Source organism: Balaenoptera borealis (assembly GCF_965194805.1).
Source record: "Balaenoptera borealis genome assembly, chromosome: 12".
Classification (NCBI taxonomy): Eukaryota; Metazoa; Chordata; class Mammalia; order Artiodactyla; family Balaenopteridae; genus Balaenoptera; species Balaenoptera borealis.
The window spans coordinates 71,563,882-71,583,259 of record NC_138869.1 but is presented as its reverse complement, the minus strand read 5'-3'; the positions used below and the strand labels follow the sequence as shown (position 1 = coordinate 71,583,259).

The 19,378-nt window shown below is 52.4% G+C and overlaps 2 protein-coding genes across 2 annotated transcripts in view; one reads left to right on the top strand and one right to left on the bottom strand.

Moving 5' to 3' along the window:
• Positions 1-4,303, top strand: part of CPNE5 (copine 5) — a 99,383-nt gene extending 95,080 nt beyond the window's left edge. The window contains exon 22 of the mRNA XM_082346699.1: positions 2,907-4,303. Within this exon, the coding sequence (XP_082202825.1) occupies positions 2,907-3,053 (147 nt within the window). The 3' untranslated portion in view covers positions 3,054-4,303. The remainder of the gene's footprint in view (positions 1-2,906) is intronic.
• An 88-nt stretch (positions 4,304-4,391) lies between these two features.
• Positions 4,392-19,378, bottom strand: part of RAB44 (RAB44, member RAS oncogene family) — a 43,951-nt gene continuing 28,964 nt past the window's right edge. The window contains exons 6-14 of the mRNA XM_082346731.1: positions 18,709-18,799; positions 18,207-18,302; positions 16,021-16,208; positions 13,958-15,420; positions 10,059-10,140; positions 8,927-9,041; positions 7,754-7,855; positions 6,147-6,223; positions 4,392-4,655 (exon numbers count right to left, since the gene is read on the bottom strand). Coding sequence (XP_082202857.1) covers positions 4,565-4,655; positions 6,147-6,223; positions 7,754-7,855; positions 8,927-9,041; positions 10,059-10,140; positions 13,958-15,420; positions 16,021-16,208; positions 18,207-18,302; positions 18,709-18,799 — 2,305 coding nt within the window. The 3' untranslated portion in view covers positions 4,392-4,564. The remainder of the gene's footprint in view (positions 4,656-6,146; positions 6,224-7,753; positions 7,856-8,926; positions 9,042-10,058; positions 10,141-13,957; positions 15,421-16,020; positions 16,209-18,206; positions 18,303-18,708; positions 18,800-19,378) is intronic.

Sequence of the window (19,378 nt, the reverse complement as noted above, 5' to 3'; positions counted from 1 at the left end):
TCGCTGGAACAGCCAGTTGGGTAGCGATGCGGTGAGGCCCAGGACCCACAGAGCAGCAGGTGGGCACCCAGGCCAGACGGGAGGGCCACGTCAGGCCAGGCCACTGCCACGTGGCACAGAAGAGCCATGGCCACCATGCCATAGAAGGTGCAGAACATGGTGGCGTTGTTGGCAGCCTGGCTGATGGTGCAGATGGTGGGGCCCAGCCACCAGTCCTGCCGCAGGAAGCTCAGAAGGACCACGGGTACCACCCAGGCCAGGAAGAGCAGGTCAGACAGCGTGATGCTCGCCATGAGGCTGTTGGTCAAGGTGAGGAGTGGTGGGGGGGCGCCCGGACCCCAGCCCACCACCAGCAGCATCGGCCCGTTGGCCAGAAGCCCCACCAGCAGGACGAGGCCACAGACCCCGGCAAAGACGAGTCGGAGCCGTCGCTCAGGTGTAGCTGTGAGCCCGGTGGTGGATGTGGTGTTGGCCGCCATTCTCCTGCTCTGGACACACAAGGACAGTATAGAAACCTGCCCAAGGGCTGCCTCCTTCTTTCCCTGTTGAGCCCCCTCCTTTCACAGACCCCATGCACACAGTGGGTGTCCTTGGCTTGCACCAGCCCCTTTAGACCTCACAACAACCTGATGGGATGGGCTCCATCAATTCCCTGGGTTCAAATCCTGACTCTGCTCCTTGGGAGCTCCATGATCTCGGGAAAGTTACCTCACGTTTCTCTACCTCAGTTTCCTCAACTGTAAGGAAACGAGGAAATAAAGGAAATAAAACAGGTGTCAACAGTAACTGTCACTAAAGGATGAGATTCAGGTAATTTTCATTTTCTTCTTTTTAATTTCTGTATTTCTCAAATTTCTGCAGGGAGTACAAATTGAGTCTGATAAACATTATTTATATATTTAGCATATATATTTATTATAGTATATATATTTAGTATATATATTTATTTATTGTGTATATATATATATATTTTTTTTAACAAAACCTTGCCCTGCCTGTGAAATGAGCAAGTTTTTTTTTATATCTTTATTGAAGTATAATTGCTTTACAAAAATGAGCAAGTTTTAATTTGAAGTTCAAGTGGGAAAATGAATGTGCAAGTGCTTTGAGAAGGTATAAAGCCCCAACCGGTGGTTCCCAAACATGTCTACACATTGGGATCAGTTGAGGAGTTTCAAAAATAGTAATACATGGGTCACACCCCCAAAGACCGGATTTGATTGGTTTGGGCTTTGGCAGTTTTGAAAGACCAGCCTGGGAACCACTGCCCTCTGTGGTCATGCTATGCGGGTTACCTGGCGGTGGGGGGGAAGGGATGTGCTGCACCCCAGCTGTCAGATCTTCCTCCTCACCCCCACTCCCTCCGACATGTTGAGGACATGGGGAGCCCCCAAATGAGAGAACTCAGGCTGGGAGATGGGGTCAAGGCATCCCAGAGTTGGCTCAGGGGCTGATGTCACCATCCTCTTTTCTCCTACACTGGGGGTGGAGGCTGGAAAGCCCCTCTGGTAGTTGGCTCAGAGCCAGGGCTGGGGGTCCCCTAGGTCCCTCCTGCAGAACCCTGCCTGGAGGACTTGCTTGGTCTCCGGGGCCCAACGGCAGCCACTTGCCTGAAAACAGCTGAGAAGAGACCGGAGGTGGGGGGGTCTCTATAAATTCTGCCGCCGACGCCCCAGATCTCAGACTCTGGTTTCAGGGGCTGCAGGGGAAGGACACTGTTCCTGAGCCACTCTCTAGGCATTTGTCATTGCTTTTTTATTTCTTCTACATGGCCCAGGCTTGCCTGCTAATAATATGAAATACGATTGGGAAAGGGAGAAGGGAAAAGAGAAGGCTCAAAGGACCTTGTCCCTGCTCTGTCTAAGCATCCATACCTTCCTATAAGAAGCTCTATAACTTCAGGGTTAAGCTTATGGGGCACTGGAGCCTGGGGTTAAAGCCTTGCTCAACCATTTACTTAGCTATGTAACTGTGGGCAATCTACTCAATCTTCTATGCCTAACTTTCCTTATCTGTAAAATGGGGATAATAACAGGCCCCATCTCAAAGGGTTGACGTGAGGATTAAACGAGGTAATACAAGCTAAGTGCGCAGAACAGTGCCTGGCACGTAGTAGGTGCTTGGTAAATGATGGCTATTGTTCTGATCCTGCCCACCCTCAGTTCCAAAAAGCTCTCTTCTCTGACACCCCTGCCCAGGCTCCATCTTATCCCCCTGCCCTCCCCTTCTCACTCCACACCCTGAGACCCATCAACCTAGTCCCACCCTCCATTTCTTAATCAGCCTCAAGCTAAGTTATGACCAGAGCCCCCTTGGCTGACATGCCCTGAGAACTCACCACTTGCCTGGAAGTTCACTCTGAAGTCTACCTTGAGTCCCTCCTGCTGCTCTCCTCACCTGCCTTGTGTTGCTCTGAGGTTCCCGCGCCCTGCTTGGTGACTTGGAGCCCTTTGACACCAGGAAAGTCTAGCGCCCCCTCTGCAGCTGTACTCTGCACAGAAGCTGGATCCAGCCAGAGAAAGCCAGGAGAGGCTTCTGGGCAGGTGTGCAGTCCCTTCTAGCACCCCACCTCCAAGGAACTTGAGCTAGCTGCCTGAGGTGGGATCAGAGCTGAGATGGGAGGGGCAGGCAGAGAGGCCATTTCTATACTGGATCCCCCAAAGAATAAGGGCTCTATCCACTCTACTGGCTCCCCCAGGAATCACACCCTGCCTACCTGCCTCATTAACTCACTGGCCCATAGGACAGAGATGTTGGTGCCTGCCAGATCCCCAGACCCCTGAGAGAGAGCCATTAGCAGCAGTAGGACCTGCCCCCCACTCTCAGCCAGGGCCAGGCATCATTTACCCCAGCTCACCTCTCCCTATCTCTCTGTCTGTCTCTGTCTTTCTCTGAGCCTACTACAGCCTAGAACCTGCTCAGAACAAGAGGAGGCTTGTGGGCTGACAGGATCCAGGAAGGGAGAAGACATTGGAGCTAAGAAAGAATCAGTGAGCAGGACCAGTAAGAGAAATGGCTGTATCACAGGAATCATTCTGCATTTACTAGTCTAGAGATTGAATGGGATCCATTAAGGGCATCTGATCTAACCCTCGGGTGGCTTCTGATACCTGAATCTTCCCCAGCTCACCTCTTTGCCAAGTGTTACCTGACTTTGGCTTGTATGCCTTTAGTGACAGAGAGCTCGAAGTCTTTTAGAACTGAGCAGAGGGATAGGGGCCAAGAGCGGAGACTCTGATTAAACTGGTTGGAGGTCTCTTTCCTCTATCTCATGCCCTCCTCTTTCTCCTTCATGCTCTCTCTCTGTACCTCTGCCTCCGGAACTGTATTTGCTTGTCTCTGTATGCAACTGAGCTTTCCTCTGATTCAGCTGAGGAAGTCACCAGTACCCGAATGATTACAAAGTACCAAACTCAGCACCCTGCCCACACTGGACCGCAGTACCTGGTGAGCATTATTTTGGTTAACGGTAAGATGAGACATTCGACATTTACAGCAAACACAGATGACAGGAGATAGTCCAACACCAAGAGGCTGTCTAAGACTCTCAAAGCAAGCTCCCTAAGGGCACTGAAATTCCCAGCCCCAGGCTGTAATGTGCAGCCACCTTTCAGGAGGCAAATGTTGTGCAATTCTGGGAACTCTCACAAAAGCTCCAAAGAGGAACCCTTGAGTAATCTGAATCCAGTTTCCCCTGCTGCTCCCCAGGCTTTACAAGCCACACCCCAGCTGCGCCTCAAGTGTATCCAGAGATTGACACGTCAAGGCAGAGGGCTGCACCAGGGGCACCATGGCATGGGGGCAGGAGTGGGATCCCCAAATGTGGCCCCTTAGAGGCACATCTTGGGGAAAGAGAGTGGGTTTGGGGCTCAGGGAGACAGGGGGTGATGGAGCATATCAGGGGCCATCAGCACATCGCTCTTCCCCAGGAATCGGATTCTGCTCGAAAGAACCCCATGCTTGCAAACAGATACAGTGAGTGTGACAGGGTTCACCGGCTTTGCCAGGCATGGAACAGTGGGGCTGCTTTAATAAACAGTGTACTTTGCGATTAACAGGCCATATCAATTTGTAATCAGCACCAAAGCAAGCTCTTTGAAAAGTTTCTCTCCCACCCCTCCACATTTGCCCTTATTTCTGACTACATAAGCAATACCCAGTCATTATAGAAGATCTGAAAATACAAATACATATAAGAAGGAAAACACCCTCACACATTTACCCTGTAAATTTTACCACCCAGAGATGTTTTGCCAATATTGTGGTGTATTTTCCTTAAGTCACTTTTCTAGACTCTTCTTTCTTTAAAGAGTTTTAACCCCTCCCCCCCCCACCCCCCCCACCCCACCCCCCACCAGCCTTATTACTCAGAAAAGTCCTTTGGAGTACAAAGGGCAGCATTAGTGCAGCCACTCCCCTGGGATCCAAGTCCTGACCCGAGGAGGATTTTCCTGAACTTCCAAGCTGGCTGCCTCTGTCATTGCTGTGTCCAGACAGGTGGGACAGGAGCCGAGGAACAGGAAACCCAGGGAGGTGGCCCACCTACCCTGGCCAGGCCAGGTGCTCAGGAGCAGCAGCCAGCTCTCTTTGGTGGCTTCTCGGGGGCCACCTCCACCAGTGAGCCCTTCAGGCGGTCTTCTTGCATCTTGAGTGACCTGCGTGAAGATGCCTGGGCATCAGTGCTCTCTCTCACCTCCCAGGGGCAGCAGGGAGGGGCCCAGGAGTGCAGCTGGGGGGCTGCCCACCCCCCGAGCTTCCTCTCTCCCAGCTGCTCTGCCCCTGTCCTGCGTTCCACATGGCACCAGAAAAATGGGGCCACGGAGACTTCGGCTTCCTGTCTCTTTTCTGGCATTCTCTGTAGCCTACTGCGTGCCGGGCGCAAGGGACTCTGATTATGACAATGAAGCCATCATGTCCTTGCCTTGAGTAGTGAGAGAGACAGAGAGGGGAAGGGGCGATCAGGACCCAGGAATGGGGAGGCACACAGAGGGACTTCACACCAGGTCCTGGAGGGATTTAGGGAACAAGGAGGCAGAGATGGAGCTGAGACTGAGCGGTGGGCAAGGGTTCACCAGCAGAAAAGAGGGAGGGGTGTGTTCTAGGCAGAGGGCAAAAGCTCAGTGTCGAGAGAGAGCTTGCGTGTTGGGGAAGCAAAGCCACTTCGTTCATTCATTTATTCACAATATATTTACTGTGTGCCTGGCGCTGTCCTAAATCACAGAGCCTAAGGACTAAATGGCCAGAAAGAAGCCTTGGAGGCAGCAAGCAGGGATTCAGGGCTCTGCCGGCCAGGAAGCCACATTCAGGAACTTGGGCTTTTATCCTAAAGCAAAGGGAAGCCACTGAGCAGTTTCCTGTCGGAGGGATCTGGCGTGATCAGGTTTGCAGTTTAGCAAGCTCACTCTAGCTGCTTTGTCAGAGAAGGGGCCCAGAGATCATCTGGTCTAATACTCCTCCCGCCTCACTTACTTCATTCATTTATTGAACATCTAGTATGTGCCAGGTCCCAGGAGGAGGGGCTGAGCAAAACAGGCATGACCCTGCCCTCCAGGAGCTACAGCCTGGTAGGGAAGGCAGGCAGCAAAAAGAAAACAGACAAATGCATGTGCAGCTACAGTTTGTCAAGAGGGGCTTTTTTGTTTTTTTTCAAGAAAGGCTTTGAAGGACACAAACAGAGAAGGTAATCCAGAATAGCGGTGGGAGGGGGTGTGGTCAGGGAGGGTCCCTCTGAGCGGCTGAAGCTTGTGGGGGGGGGGGGCGGGCGGGGAGATGGCACTGGAGCCAATACAGGCCACTGAGAGGCATTTGGATTTTACTCTAAATGCACTGCATTATTATTACTTTTTTTTTTTGCCGTACCGCTTGGCTTGTGGGATTTTAGTTCCCCAACCAGGGATCAAACCCAGCCCCTCGGCCACTGCACCAAGGCTCAGAGAGGGGACGGGAGACTTCCCAGAGGTGACGCAGCTAACAGGCCTGGTAGAATTGGAGTGAGGAGACTCCGTGCAGTGTTCTCTCTCCTTCCCCAGACTTCTGAGCCCTGTGCTTTCACAGGTGCTTCCTCGGAATGGGCCTTCCCCTCCCACATGAGTCAGCTGAAGGCTGTCCAGAAGATTCTGGGTGGGGAGCAGCGGGGCGGCACTCACCGGGCCAGGTTCACCACAGGCTCCAGGATGTTGTGACCCAGGGCAGCGCTGCACTCTCCAAAGGAGACCCCCAGCTCCTGCAGCCAGACAGATAGGGGTACAGGTGCCGTGGGTGAGACCACTGAGAGTCTAGGTGGCAGTGCCCACCACCAAAGACCTGATCATCAGACAGAGTCCCACCCAGTACACCCCCAGGCAACCCCAACAGGTAAGGCAGCCCATCTCCGTCTCCTTGTGGCCCATAGTGCCCAGCCTTGGCCCTCTGCCCACTGTCTCTCCACCCTGGCTGGACAAGGTATCAAAGATGCCACCTAGAAAACTCCACAGCATTCAGAGTGACGGTGGGAAGCCTGTGTCCCAACTTGGAGAATTGTCCTTGGGGACATTTTTAAGTCATTAGTTATATGTATTTTTAATTTCAAAAATATTTAATTGGGGGAAATATTTGAAAATGTAGCATAAAAAAGTAGAAATACAAAATATAAAACACTCCTGTTAGTGTTTGAGTATATAGTTCCATTCTGTTTTATATAACCCTTTTATTGGGGGGTGAGCGTGGTGAGCTAAACGTCGTTATACTTTAGGTTAAACCATATGAAAGTGCTGTTTTGATAGACACCAAACAGTCAAATATCAGCAATCTCATATGATTCAACCTAACCTATACCCAGAGATGCAGCTGCTTTTCTGACTTCACATTATATTGTAAGCATTTCCTCCACACCCTTAAATATTTTTTAGAACAGGATTCTTAATGGCAAATGCTAGCCTCTCACATGAAGCTCCACAAATTAACCACCAACTGTTGCCAAAGGTTTGTTCTTATAAATAACACTGTAAAGAATATCCTCATACAAATGTTCAATTATACATAATACACGGGTATCCAGTACATCATTAAGAATTATTATTTCTGACTCTTTCCTTAGGATAAATTGCTAGAGGAGGAATTACTGTGTCGAGGAGATGAGCTACTACTTTTAAGAGGAAAAAGTTCCCACCAACCAGGAGTCACAATGATGACCTCATGATCAGGAGAAATGAGAGAAGAAACAGGAAGGAAATACGATATGGAAATGCCAAGAGGGGTGGTGTCAGAGGTAGGGCAGGGAGCGAGTCTTTGTTCCACCTTTATTATTCTCCAGATTTTCTGGAATGTAGTTCAGTTCTATTCATAAATAAATAGTATCCACTGTCCCCTGTCTGGTGACAGGGATTTTGATGCAATCTTCCCAGGGAAGATTTTGGGTCTTAAGATAGAATAAATTAGAAGGAATGTTATGTTAATTAGAGACCAGAGATAAAATTAAGATTTGATTGGGAATTTTAAGTGAAGCTTAAAAAGATTTTGACTCTGAAGATATTTTTATGTAGGTCGGGACACTGGGGATTTGCTAATTCAACAGTGAGGTTCAATGTCACGCCCACTGTTACCGTCTGGTGTTTAGGTCTTAGGCCCGGGTGGGTGGGAGGCTGTCCGTCTTTGATTGGGCAAGGGCAGGAACGGATCCTTCTCTGTGGTCTCGGCCAGGGTGACCTATTCATTACCCTCAGGGAGGGGTCTGCCCAACCCAGGCTGGGGGAGGGGCTGATGCCCAGGTACTCACCTGGGCCAGTTGCTGCCCAGCCTCGGTGGACACTTGCCGATCCTCCTCACAGTCTGTCTTGTTTCCCAAGAGAAGGATGACCACGCTGTCAGACACTGCATCCTGTACACAGAACATGTTCCCTCAGCAACACATGTTGAGCACCTGCTGTGTGCCAGGCCCTGGGTATATTTGGCCATGCTCTCCAGGAAGCTGACTGTGTGCCACTTCCCTCCACACATGCCCACATTTCCATATCACACCCACTCCACACTCTTCCCACCTCTGACACTTTCCCTTCCATCTGCAGTGAACCTACCCCCCTCTCTGCCTGCAAACATGTCACCCACTTTCCAAGGCCAACCTCAAAGTCACCTCCCCCAGGAAGCCTCCCTAGATTGCTCCTGACCATGCCCCTCTTTCCTGCCTGTGTTGAACAGCCCAGCATTTGATTACGCAGGCTGCCTTGGCTCATCTCCTAATTGTTTCATGGATAATAATAATAATACCTTCTGTTTACTGTATACCAGGTGCTGTGCTGAAAGCAGTTATATCAGTTAATCCTCACAACTGCTCTATGAGAAAAGTTGGGAAATTGAAGTTCAGAGAGTTGAAGTCACTTGTCCAAGGTCACAAAGTTGGGATGGGATAGTTGGGATACAAACCCAGGTCTTATCAGAACCCAGAACCCAGCTCCCCTCATGTATCACCTTATCCTGCTTCTCTTGCATCTCTTCAACTAGACTAGAAATTTCTAGAGAGAAGACAACATGTCTTTCTTCATACCCCTCTTCTGTGCTAGCACATACTGCAGAACTTCAGCATGTATACATACAGCAAGTAAGTACGTAGGGGAAAGAACTAGAGATGTGTGAACAGAGGAATGATCCCCTAGAGTGGCACTAGACTTGCATTATCCCCAGGTGTTAAGAAGACATCACAGAGCTTCTGTATATAGGAAAAAAATGGTCACAGGATAAAGGAAAGAGTTTGTTTTGGAGGCCGTACTATGTGGTTGTAGTTTCTTTGTACTACTATGTTCCCAGCCCATCCAGCCACATACCCTCAGTAGATTATGTCACCCATATGTCTGCTGTGTCATTTGTAATCCTGGGAGAAAAGAGGGAGTGGGAAGGACACAAGTTCCCTCTTGACTCCACACACGGGGGCCAACCCCAGCAGCCATCGGCTCACCTGGAGATAGTCCAGCCAGTAGCGCACATGGGCAAAGCTCTCCTGGGAGGTGATGTCGTACATGAGCACCACTCCATCAGCCTTGCGGAGCAGCTGCCGCGTCACGCTGTGGTACCTGCCCAGAGAGTCCGCATCAGGCCATGCCAGGCGGCCTGACCCCAAGCCCTGACCTCTCTAGGCCTCAGCCACTCCATCTGCTTCTAATTGCTTCCCAAAGAGAGCGTGCATGTATTTTCCTTCTTACAGTGTGCTTATTGTTGAATAGGTAACAGTCTTCATGGCTCAAATTTCAGAAGGTACCAAAGGGCACCCCGTGAAAAGTCTCTCCCAGCCAACCCCACCCTCATCCTGCAGCCACCCCCAGAGGCAGCCAGAGTTACCCATTTCTTAAATAGTTTCCCAGAGGTATTTTATATCTATACTGATACATAAATGTATATGTACACACACACACACATACCCATATACACACTGTTTAAACAAATACGGTGTAAAACACTGTACCTATTAATATTCAGTCTTCTGTACTTTGTTTTATCCACATTATAAAATGTCTTGACGATATTTCCCTATTGGTACATAAAGAGGGTCCTCCATCTTTTGTGTGGCTTCATAATATTCTATTGTGTGGAGAGACTCTAATATATTTAACTGGTCCATTACTGATGGTGTTTAGGTTGTTTCCAATGTTTCATAATATAAAGAGTGTTGCTATGAACAGTCTTGGTCCCTTTGATATTATAGGCATGTATGAGTTTATCAATAGAATGAATTTCTAGAAGTAGAACTTCTGGGTCACAGAAGATGTGCCTTTTCAGTTTTGATCACTACGGCTTAACCAGAAAGTGGAAAGCCAGCGTTTTCAGAAGGACAGGCGATTGGGTGGCTGTCCCCTGTTGGGACGGCCATCACAGGTGCCCCGCCATGCTGAGGGGAACTCTGGGTCTGCTGTCCTGTCTCCTGCACGGGGACTGGACTCATCTCTCCATCCCTGACCTCCTGAATCATCAGGGGTAGAAGCTGCATTTGCACTTGGTTGCCTCTTAGCCCATGTTGGACTCCTCAGGGTCAGGGCTGCCCTCCACTCCTCTGCAGTCCAGGCTCAGCCACTAATGCCGACAATGCCCGTTACCTCTCCTGGCCAGCTGTGTCCCAGAGCTGCAGCACAAAGCACTTGTTGTCCACCAGCAGGGTTGTGACCCGAAAATCCACTCCTAGGACACACAGAGGAGAGTCAAGCTTACTTTCAAGTTACCATCCCGGACTTGCAGCTGAGACCTGCCTGAATACATACCTGTCCCCAGTACCAGCCAGGGTGGAATGGGAACCTCCAGCTGCTGGGCTTCCCTTTTCCTCTCCAAATCCCATCCATACTTGAGGGCCCACATCCTCCAAGAAGCCTTCCCTGACCATGCAGCTCCCACTGCACTCCCGCCCTGAGAGTTGGCCAGCGTGAGGCACCTTGCATTGTTTTTACCTCTACCAAAAAAAATCTGTCTTCTCAACTGCACGGCAGTGTTTATTCCTCAGGCTACTCAGGAAAATCAGTTTTCTTAATGTATTTTTTATAATACTTCTTGTTTCATTCCTAATTATTGCATGCATCTTCCCCCTTTACCCGGACAGCAGCTTGGGAGGGTGGAAGGAATGTTGGCTTCAAGGATGACCAGTTGGGCCGTGAGTTGTCCACCTTCTGCTGCTATACTGGCTGTGTGACCTCAGGCAAGTCACTTCACCTCTCTGAGCCTTCCTTCCTCATCTGCAAGGTGGCAATTTAAAAAGACCCACATCACTGGGTGGTTGGGAGGATTAAATGACTTATGTCCAAGGTTCAGCCTAATTTCTAGGGGGTGCTTAGGAGGTGGTAATTTTTTTTTTATAAATTTATTTATTTTGTTTATTTTATTTTTGGCTGCGTTGGGTTTCTATTGCTGCACGTGGGCTTTTCTCCGGTTGCGGCAAGCGGGGGCTACTCTTCGTTGCGGTGCGCGGGCTTCTCACTGTGGTGGCCTCTCCCGCTGCGGACCACGGGCTCTAGGTACGTGGGCTTCAGTAGTTGTGGCACACGGGCTCAGCAGTTGTGGCTTGTGGGCTCCAGGTCGCAGGCTCAGTAGTTGTGGCGCACGGGCCCAGTTGGTCCACGGCATGTGGGATCTTCCTGGACCAGGGCTCGAACCCGCGTCCCCTGCACTGGCAGGCGGATTCCTAACCACTGCACCACCAGGGAAGCCCAGGAGGTGGTAATTTTTATTATCACTATGAATTCTCATCTCCCTGAGCCCCAACTCCTCAAGCAGGGCCCAGACCAGCTCAGGAAAGGGGCATCTCCTCATATTATCCCTGAGCTGGTAAGACCTTCCTCAAGGTCTAGGTCTCTCATGACAGCCCCCAGAAGCACCTGCTGCTGTCCCTGGTGGTGACCGAAGCCACAGACCACCCCCCACACCCATGCTCTCCACAGGAAGCTGGCAGAAGTGGCAGCTGGGAGTCCTGACCTCAGCAAAATGCTGAAGCAAAAGTCTGTCTGTAGCATCCACTTCTCTTTTTTTTGGCCGCACCATGTGGCATACGGGATGCGGGATCTTAGTTCCCGACTAGGGATCGAACCCGTGTCCCCTGCAGTGGAAGCGCAGAGTCTTAACCACTGGACCGCCAGGGAAGTCCCTTTGTTTCTCTTTACTGCCCTCTTTCCTCAAGGTCTAAGGAAGCCCAGGGTCTGCAGGAACTTCTGAGGTTATCCAATCCCACCCCCCGAGATGATATCCAGCCTCTGCTTAAATACCCACTGTGTGATCTACTGAGCAACCCTAACCCTAACTAAACCCTTGCATTTAGTAACTTAACTCCCACTTTCCACCTCCCTGCCCATTACCCTCCTCAATCCACCCATGTAACCCCACACCCTCCCCCAAACATGTTACAACTTAACCACATAAACTGTTAGAAATATAATGTTTTCAGCTTCCCAAGTAATCTGCTATTTTACATGAGCAACCCCAGGGAGAGGGCAAGGCTGAACCCATAAGAGGGTATAACTTCTGGAGTGGGGGCGCGTGCTTTGAAGGCAGGTGGACTCGGGTTTGAACTTTGGGGCCCAGGTAGGGCAAGAAATTTAACTGGGTCTTCAATTCTCTGTTCTCCTCATCTGTAAAATGGGGGTAGATACGGAGAAGCCTCAAAAAAATGCACAATCAGCTATAATTTGATTGGCTCTGGCTCTGGTCCTCCACCAGCCCTGTTCTCAAATGGAGGCAGGTGAGAAAGGGGGGTGGGAATGGAGCAGGGTGATGCTGAGTGGGGAAATGTTTATGGCTGAGGAAGCAGGAATCGTCCCCAGTGATAGTTAAACCAGATGGATGACAGCCACCAAGGGCACCAAACCACAGCTAGCAGTGGGACAGATTTGGATCACGCACCTGGATCTCAGGTCCTCCCAGCTGGCTAGCGGTGCATGCAGAGTTGCCTTGTCTTTTTACAGTTATGCAATCTGTATTTTTCTCTACTGAATTTTGTGGAAACTTCTTACCACATAATAATGGGACAGGCTCAATCACAGGGAGGGCTGATGTAAGGAATAAGGCATGTATGCCTGGTGCATTGTAGGTGGTCAGTAACCAGTAGCTTAGGTGATTAAGGATGGTGGCCTTGCAGACCCTGTGACCCTGTTCAACATCAGACCAGGCCTCCTATGGGTCCCCTTTTCCTGACAACACTGCATTTTTTTAAAAAAAGTATTTGTTTATTTATTTATTTTTGGCTGTGTTGGGTCTTCATTTCTGTGCGAGGGCTTTCTCTAGTCGTGGCAAGCGGGGGCCACTCTTCATCGCGGTGCGCGGGCCTCTCACTATCGCGGCCTCTCTTGTTGCGGAGCACAGGCTCCAGACGCGCAGCCTCAGTAATTGTGGCTCACGGGCCCAGTTGCTCCGCGGCATGTGGGATCTTCCCAGACCAGGGCTCGAACCCGGGTCCCCTGCATTGGTAGGCAGATTCTCAACCACTGTGCCACCAGGGAAGCCCAACACTGCATTTTTAACTATCTCCCCAGGTGAGGATCCTCAGGCAGAGAAAGTTTCAAGAACTTGTCCTGGGGGGCCTCTCTTACATAACATTTGAGAACTTTATCCACTGGTCTAGCACTGATCCCCATCAGCACGCACCCTGATGGACACAAAGACATGAATCCTTCCAACTTTGCCCCTAAGCTGGCTGTTCCCACGAGCTCTTTTCTGTGGCTCTATGCAATGTTCAAGTGGCCACATATCCCGATGTTTTTAAAGAGAGGAGGCTTTGTGCTATGGGACATTTCATTTGCAAAAGCCACTGAATTAGACATTATCAGAAGTTTACTTATAATAATAACCATAAAAATAACTAATATTGAGCACTTAATACATGCCAGATATTATTCCGAGAGCTTGATATGTATTAACTGAACTAATTCTCACAGCCCCTCTATGAGGTCAGCACTACTGTTGATCCCATTATGCTCAGAGGGGTTACATAATTTGCTCAAGTTCATACCACTAGTAAGAGGCAGAGCTGGATTTTGAACTCAGGCACCTGTGTTCCTAACTTACCCCACTCTACAAACACATTCTGCGTAAAATATTCAACTTGCCAAAGGCCACTTCCTGCCAGAGTCTGGCTGACTGACCGAGGGTTGGTCCTGAGCAAATTCAAGCAGCAGGGACCCTGTGCCTGCGGTGGCCTGCCCAGGGGCCACATGGGTGGAGACCTGCTTGTTTTCACCATCAGCCAGTGCTGGCAGCTAAATTGCAGGGTGCTTTATTGATGTGGTACATTATTAGCTAATCAGATCAATGCAGAAAAAGCAAATTACCTGTAATTAGAGATGATTAGTAAAATAGCCAGATTATGCCCATATAAAATAATGTCTAATGCAGGGCCTGTGGTGAGGGTAGAACCTACAGCTTCCTCAGGGATGGCTTGCTCTGGGCCTGCTCCAGCTCTTCAGCCTGGTCCCCCGGGTCTCCCCTCCCTCCCCTGCCGCCCTCCCCAGGTGGCCCTTACCCACAGTAGCTGTCAGCCCAGTGGCGAAGGTGTTCTGGTGCAGCAGGTGCAGGAAGGATGTTTTGCCCACATTCGAGTCTCCCAGGAAGATGACGTGGAAGGCGTAATCAGGATTGGCCAAAGACTCACTGGCCGTGTGGTCCCGTGGGGATGGGGTCAGCCCAATGCCTCCGGAGTCCATTCCTGGATCTTCAGGCCTGTTTTCTGCCCTTGGCTCCCTGGATTGAGGGGGCCCTGGTTCTTCTTCTGCATGAGTGGTTGTAGGTTGGGGCCTGGGCTGGGCTTCCAGCTCAGCCCTGGTGGGGAGGGTTTGTGTGGGCTCCTGGGGCCCTGCTGCATCCCCAGGCTGAGCCCCTGTTGGGGGAGAGCCCCTTGAAGGTGATGGTTTTTCAGGAGCTGGGGCTTGTGCCTCAGCCTGAGCCTGTGCTGTGTCAGGTGGGAGAGGAGCAGGTGGGGAATCGTGCTGGGGGAGTTCCGAGTGCCCAGTTTTCAGGCCATGAGCCTCAACGGACAGCTCTGACCTGAAATCCTGCCCTCCTTGGTCCCCTGCTTTCCTTTCGTCAGCCCTGGGCTCCTCTTCCAGACTCTGGTGGGGTAGGGCAGGCAGCCCTTCAGGCCCAAGGACCTGGCTGTGAACTTCCTGTAGTCCCCCAGGACGGCCCTCCTGTGCATCTGGGCTCAGCTTACCCTGCTCCAATCCCTCTGTGGGAGCCTGACCCACAGGCTCCAGGCCCTGGGAGGGCTCATCCAGCCCTGCTGTGAGGGCTCCAGCTCCTGAGGACCCCATCCCTGGCTCAGAGCCAGCGGCATGTGGGTCCTGAGGGAGGGCCTCTCTCTGCCTGGGTGGCTTGGCTGGGACAGGCCCAGGCCCGGGGCCCTCATCATCTGGGTATGAGGCCTGGAACTGTTCACTGGGCCCAGCTGGGGCCTGGGGAGGGGGAGAGGTCACATGAGGAGGGGCCCCATCCTCCAAAGGAATGAGCACTTCGAGCGCAGCTGCCACCAGGCCCCCTGACTCCCCGGCTGGAGCCCCTGGAAGCCCCCAGCGGAAGTGGACCCCAGGGCTAGGCCCTGACTCCTCCTTAGGTTCCAGGCTGGGGGGCTCTCCAGTCTGCTCTGGGCTGATGTCCTGCCCCTCTGGGTCCACTCCTTTCTCTTCCTTGGTCCCGGAAGGCACCCCAGGGGGGCTTCCTGGGGACCCATCTGGATCTGAAGGTGGCTCCTGACCAAAGAGAAAAGCACGCGGCTCCGACATGGAGATCTGCCTGACCGCTCGGGGTGTCTGGGGGCCTGAGGAGGCTCTCGGAGCTGGGGGTGGGCTCCTGGAGAGCTGCAGGGCACTGTGGCGGCTGCCGCTGAAGCTGCTGCAGAGCTGGTCCCAGTCATCACTGTCCCCAGTCAGTCCGGGCAGGGGAGCCTCCTCAGAGGAGACTGAGGCCTTCTCCTCACCTGCTCTGGGGACACTAGAAAGGGTGTGGGAAGCTAAGGTCAGGGGAGGGGCGGGTAGAGGTCACACCAACCCTGTCGGCATCCATCACCACTGGGTGTGCACCTCACCGCTGGCCCTTCCTCCCAGTCTTCCCTTTGGCAGCGCTTCTGTCCCGGCACACACTCCCTACCCTTCCCCACCTCCAATCCTGCTCATCCTTCCAGGCCTATATGGAGCCTCACCTCCTCCAGGAAGCCCTCCCTACCATTCTGGCCCATCCCACTCCTCTGACCTGTAACGAGTAGAGTGGGTGCTGTACCCGCCAAGGATACAGCACTGCACTAGCCTGTGTGTGTGTGTGTGTGTGTGTGTGTGTGTGTGTGTGTGTGTGTGAGTGAATCCCAGTTGTGTGACTCATATGTCACGTGTGTCTGGGCACATGACTTTCCCCTGTCTGTCTCCTTGTCTGAGAAATGGGCATGATAAGCCCAGCCTGGCAGGGTTGTTGAGAGGTTTAAGGCGGGAGTCTGTGTGCTCTGGGCACTGAGCAGAGCCTCGGAGAACTCAGAGCCACCCTCCCCTCTTCCAGGAAGCCCCTGGTCTCCAGCCCAGCCCAGGGGTGGCAGCTACTTGCCTCGGTTCCTCCTCCATCTGCCAGGACACATGGCCCTTGGTGGCATTCAGGTGCCCCCTGGTCACCTGCAGCTGCCCCTGCACCTCTTCCAGCCTCCCAGCCAGGTCACGCTGGGCCTCCCGAAGCTGCTGGTTCTCCGAGCTGGCCTCCTGGTGTGTGCTGCTGAGGTGGTGGAGTTGGGCCTCCAGCTGCAGGAGGTGGAGGGTGAGGAGGAGGGAAGCCCAGGTGCCCTTCAGGGGAACAAACAGCCTCCCAAGGCCACTGTGGGGCACAGACTCCAGGCTCCTGGAGACCCAGCTTAAAACATAGGATAGGGGCTGGTGGGGGCGGTTGTTACCCCCCCACTGGCCTAATTAGCTCCATTACCTCCCACCCGGGAGAGACACTGGAATTTTGCGGATGGGGAAGAGAGAGGGAACTGTGTAAGAAACACAAACTGCCAGCACCACAAGGGCCTGAAGCATACATGGGATCACACCCTCCTCTGCTCAACGTTCTGCAATGGCTGCTCATCTCTGAGCGCATCTGGTCTACAAGGAGCTCCTGATCCAACAGCAGGTCACAAGACTGGGAGATGGAGAGCTTCTTGACCATGCCGAACGGAAGGCAAAGGCCTCACAATAGCCTCCAAGGCCCTGAACAGTCTCCCCCCCAACCCCACCTCTGTTACATCTCTGACCTCCTCTCCCACTACCACCCCCCAACCTGCTCCCGCAGTCTGTTCCAGCCCACAGGTCTCTTTGCTGGTCCTTGGACATTCACAGCACATCATACCCGCCTCAGGGCCTTTGCACTTGCTATTCCCTCTGCCTGGACTGCTCTTCCCCCAGATAACACATGGTCCACTCCTCACCTCCTTCAGGTCTTTCCTCCAAAGTCATCATCTTAGTGAGGCCTTCCTTGACTCCCCTATCAAAACCCTTCTGTCCCCCTGCCCTGCTTTACTTTATTCTCCTTAACACTTTCACTATCTAATATGTTATAGATTTTACTTGCTTATTTAGTTTATCATCTCTCTCTCTGACTAGACAATAACTCCACGGACAGGAGTTATTTGTGTCTATTATGTTCCTCAGAACCTAGAACAGTGCCTGGCACATAGTGGGTGCACCATAAATAGTTGTTGGGTGAAGGAATGAATAGCCTTGCGGGGAGAGGCTTCACACCCACAGGGGACAGGACAAAATGGTCCCATGTGGAAAGTCTAACCTCTTCCCTTGGTAGAAGGGGCCCGCCTCAGTTTCCAAGGAGCAGCTACTGCAGAGGCACCTGGGAAATCAACCCATGTCAGGAGGGTGAGACCAGGTAGCAGGACCAGCCAAGGCAACAGTGGGGAAGACTCTGGGAACCTGGTCCCGTGCTGAAGGAATGCAGGTTGTCCTGGTTACAACAGATGGTGGTTTTACTAAGGTCAGTGGTCTGGAAGTTGAGGAGGGAAGAGACAATGGGGCAGGGTCTCAGACCCAAAGGCTTAGCACAATGCCAACTGGAAGTGACTATAGGTTACGAGACCTGAGGTGTTGGGGTAGCAGGTATTCTGACCAGGAAGCTAGGTCAGGTTCAGCGACAGTAACAACTGTGATATGTAAAGCACCTACTACCAGCCAGGCACCATCTTAGGCCCTCAAATATAGTATCTCTAATAATCACAGCAGCCTTCTAAGGCAAAAGTTCTGATCTCCATTTCTCTGGTAAGGAAACCAGGGGTCAGAGAGGTTAAAAACCTGCCCAAGGTGACTCAGCTGACAATGGAGATGAAAGTTGAACACCATCCTATCACCAAGCTTCTCCAACGCTGAGACTTTGTGTTTGCCCAGTGCTTTCCTGTTTCAAAATGCTTTCCCATTTATTACCTCATTTGACACAACTAGCTGGGGAGATGCAGTAGATGTGGCTATTCCCATTTTACAAATGGAGACACTAAGGCCAAGACAAGCAAAATTATTTCCTCAAATTTGCATGGTTTTTAATTGGAACAGCAGGAATTTGAACTTGGACCTTCTGACTCATGTCCCAGTACTTCCACTGCACTACCCGGCCTCATCTCAGAAAAAGGCCAGAGACATCGCTTTCCTAGGGGCCAGCTCTGATGCAGGAGCCCAGCGAGCCCAGGGAACCCTCAGGAGATGGGTGTCAGGGTCTGTGAATCCTCAGAAATTGGGCTCCCGGGGAAACCCGTCACTCACCTCCTTCTGGCCCTCAGTCAGGCGCTGCACCGCACGTTCCTTGGCCTCCAGGACCTCCTGCATCTGGGAGCTGAGGGCCAGGCCCCGGGAGTCGCTCTGGGGAGCAGAAAGGTCTCAGCCCCTGTATTGCCGAATCTAAGACCCAGCTGGACTGGGCTGGCCCTCCCCACACTTCACCTCCACCCAGGCCTAGGGTGCAGGGTCCAGGATGTCTCAACAAGGAGGGGTCTCGGACAGCTGCCCTGGCTCAGGCAATGGGAGACAGAAACCCAGAGAGCAGAAGGAGTGGCTCCGGGAGACACGCGAGACCTGGCAGAGGTGAGCAGGGGGCCCAGGCTCAGCACTCCCCACCCCGCCTCTCTGAGGAATACGAGCTCAGGGATATGAGAAGATCTACTCCCAGCAGCCTCCTGCTGCCCACACTGGCCAGTGGCCGGCCCGCTGCTTGGCCAGCAGGGGAGTTCAGGGAGGGAGGAGAGGTTGGCTGTCGCGGAGAGCCTACCTCAGCCTGCAGCTGCTGCTTCTCCTGCCGGATTTGCTGCTCCATCTCCTCGTAGAGCTGCTGGACCGCGCGATGGTGGTCAGAGTCCCGCCTGGAAGGGGTGGGGGGCGGGGCCAGGCAGCCCATCAGCACCCTGGGACCCTGCTGCTGGCAGAGGTGGTCTGGGCCTGGGTTTGCAGCCTATGCTGCTGTCCACCTCACTCTGCCAGCGGTCACTGACCCCTGTCGCCCTGAGAACAGTCACCCCAGTAACAGCTCCTGACATATATGCCCTTGATATAGATCATCGGATCCCATCATGCCGACTCCCATAACCATCATCAAGATGTTGGTTCCTGTGGCCCTGTCTCATAGTCCCCAAAGCCCCATCACTCGGTCCCCACTTCCCGCTGTTGCTTTCCTCCTACCCCCATAACTCAGACTCCCTGGCAAGGCTGTGCCCATGCCAACCCCAGGATCACCACATGCATTGTAATCTATGTGAGTGCTGCCCTGGAGTTAGGTGCCACAGTGGCCCTGCACCAAGACACACTGACCTTTCCCTCTTTGGCTGAAGGCCTAACTCTGTCCTCCCCAGTAGGTCCCCTTAGTCACCCCTTCTTCCAGTTCAGCTCTGCCCGTCCAGCTCCCAGGCCCTGCAGTGGACACCTGGCCTCCATTCTTTGGAGCT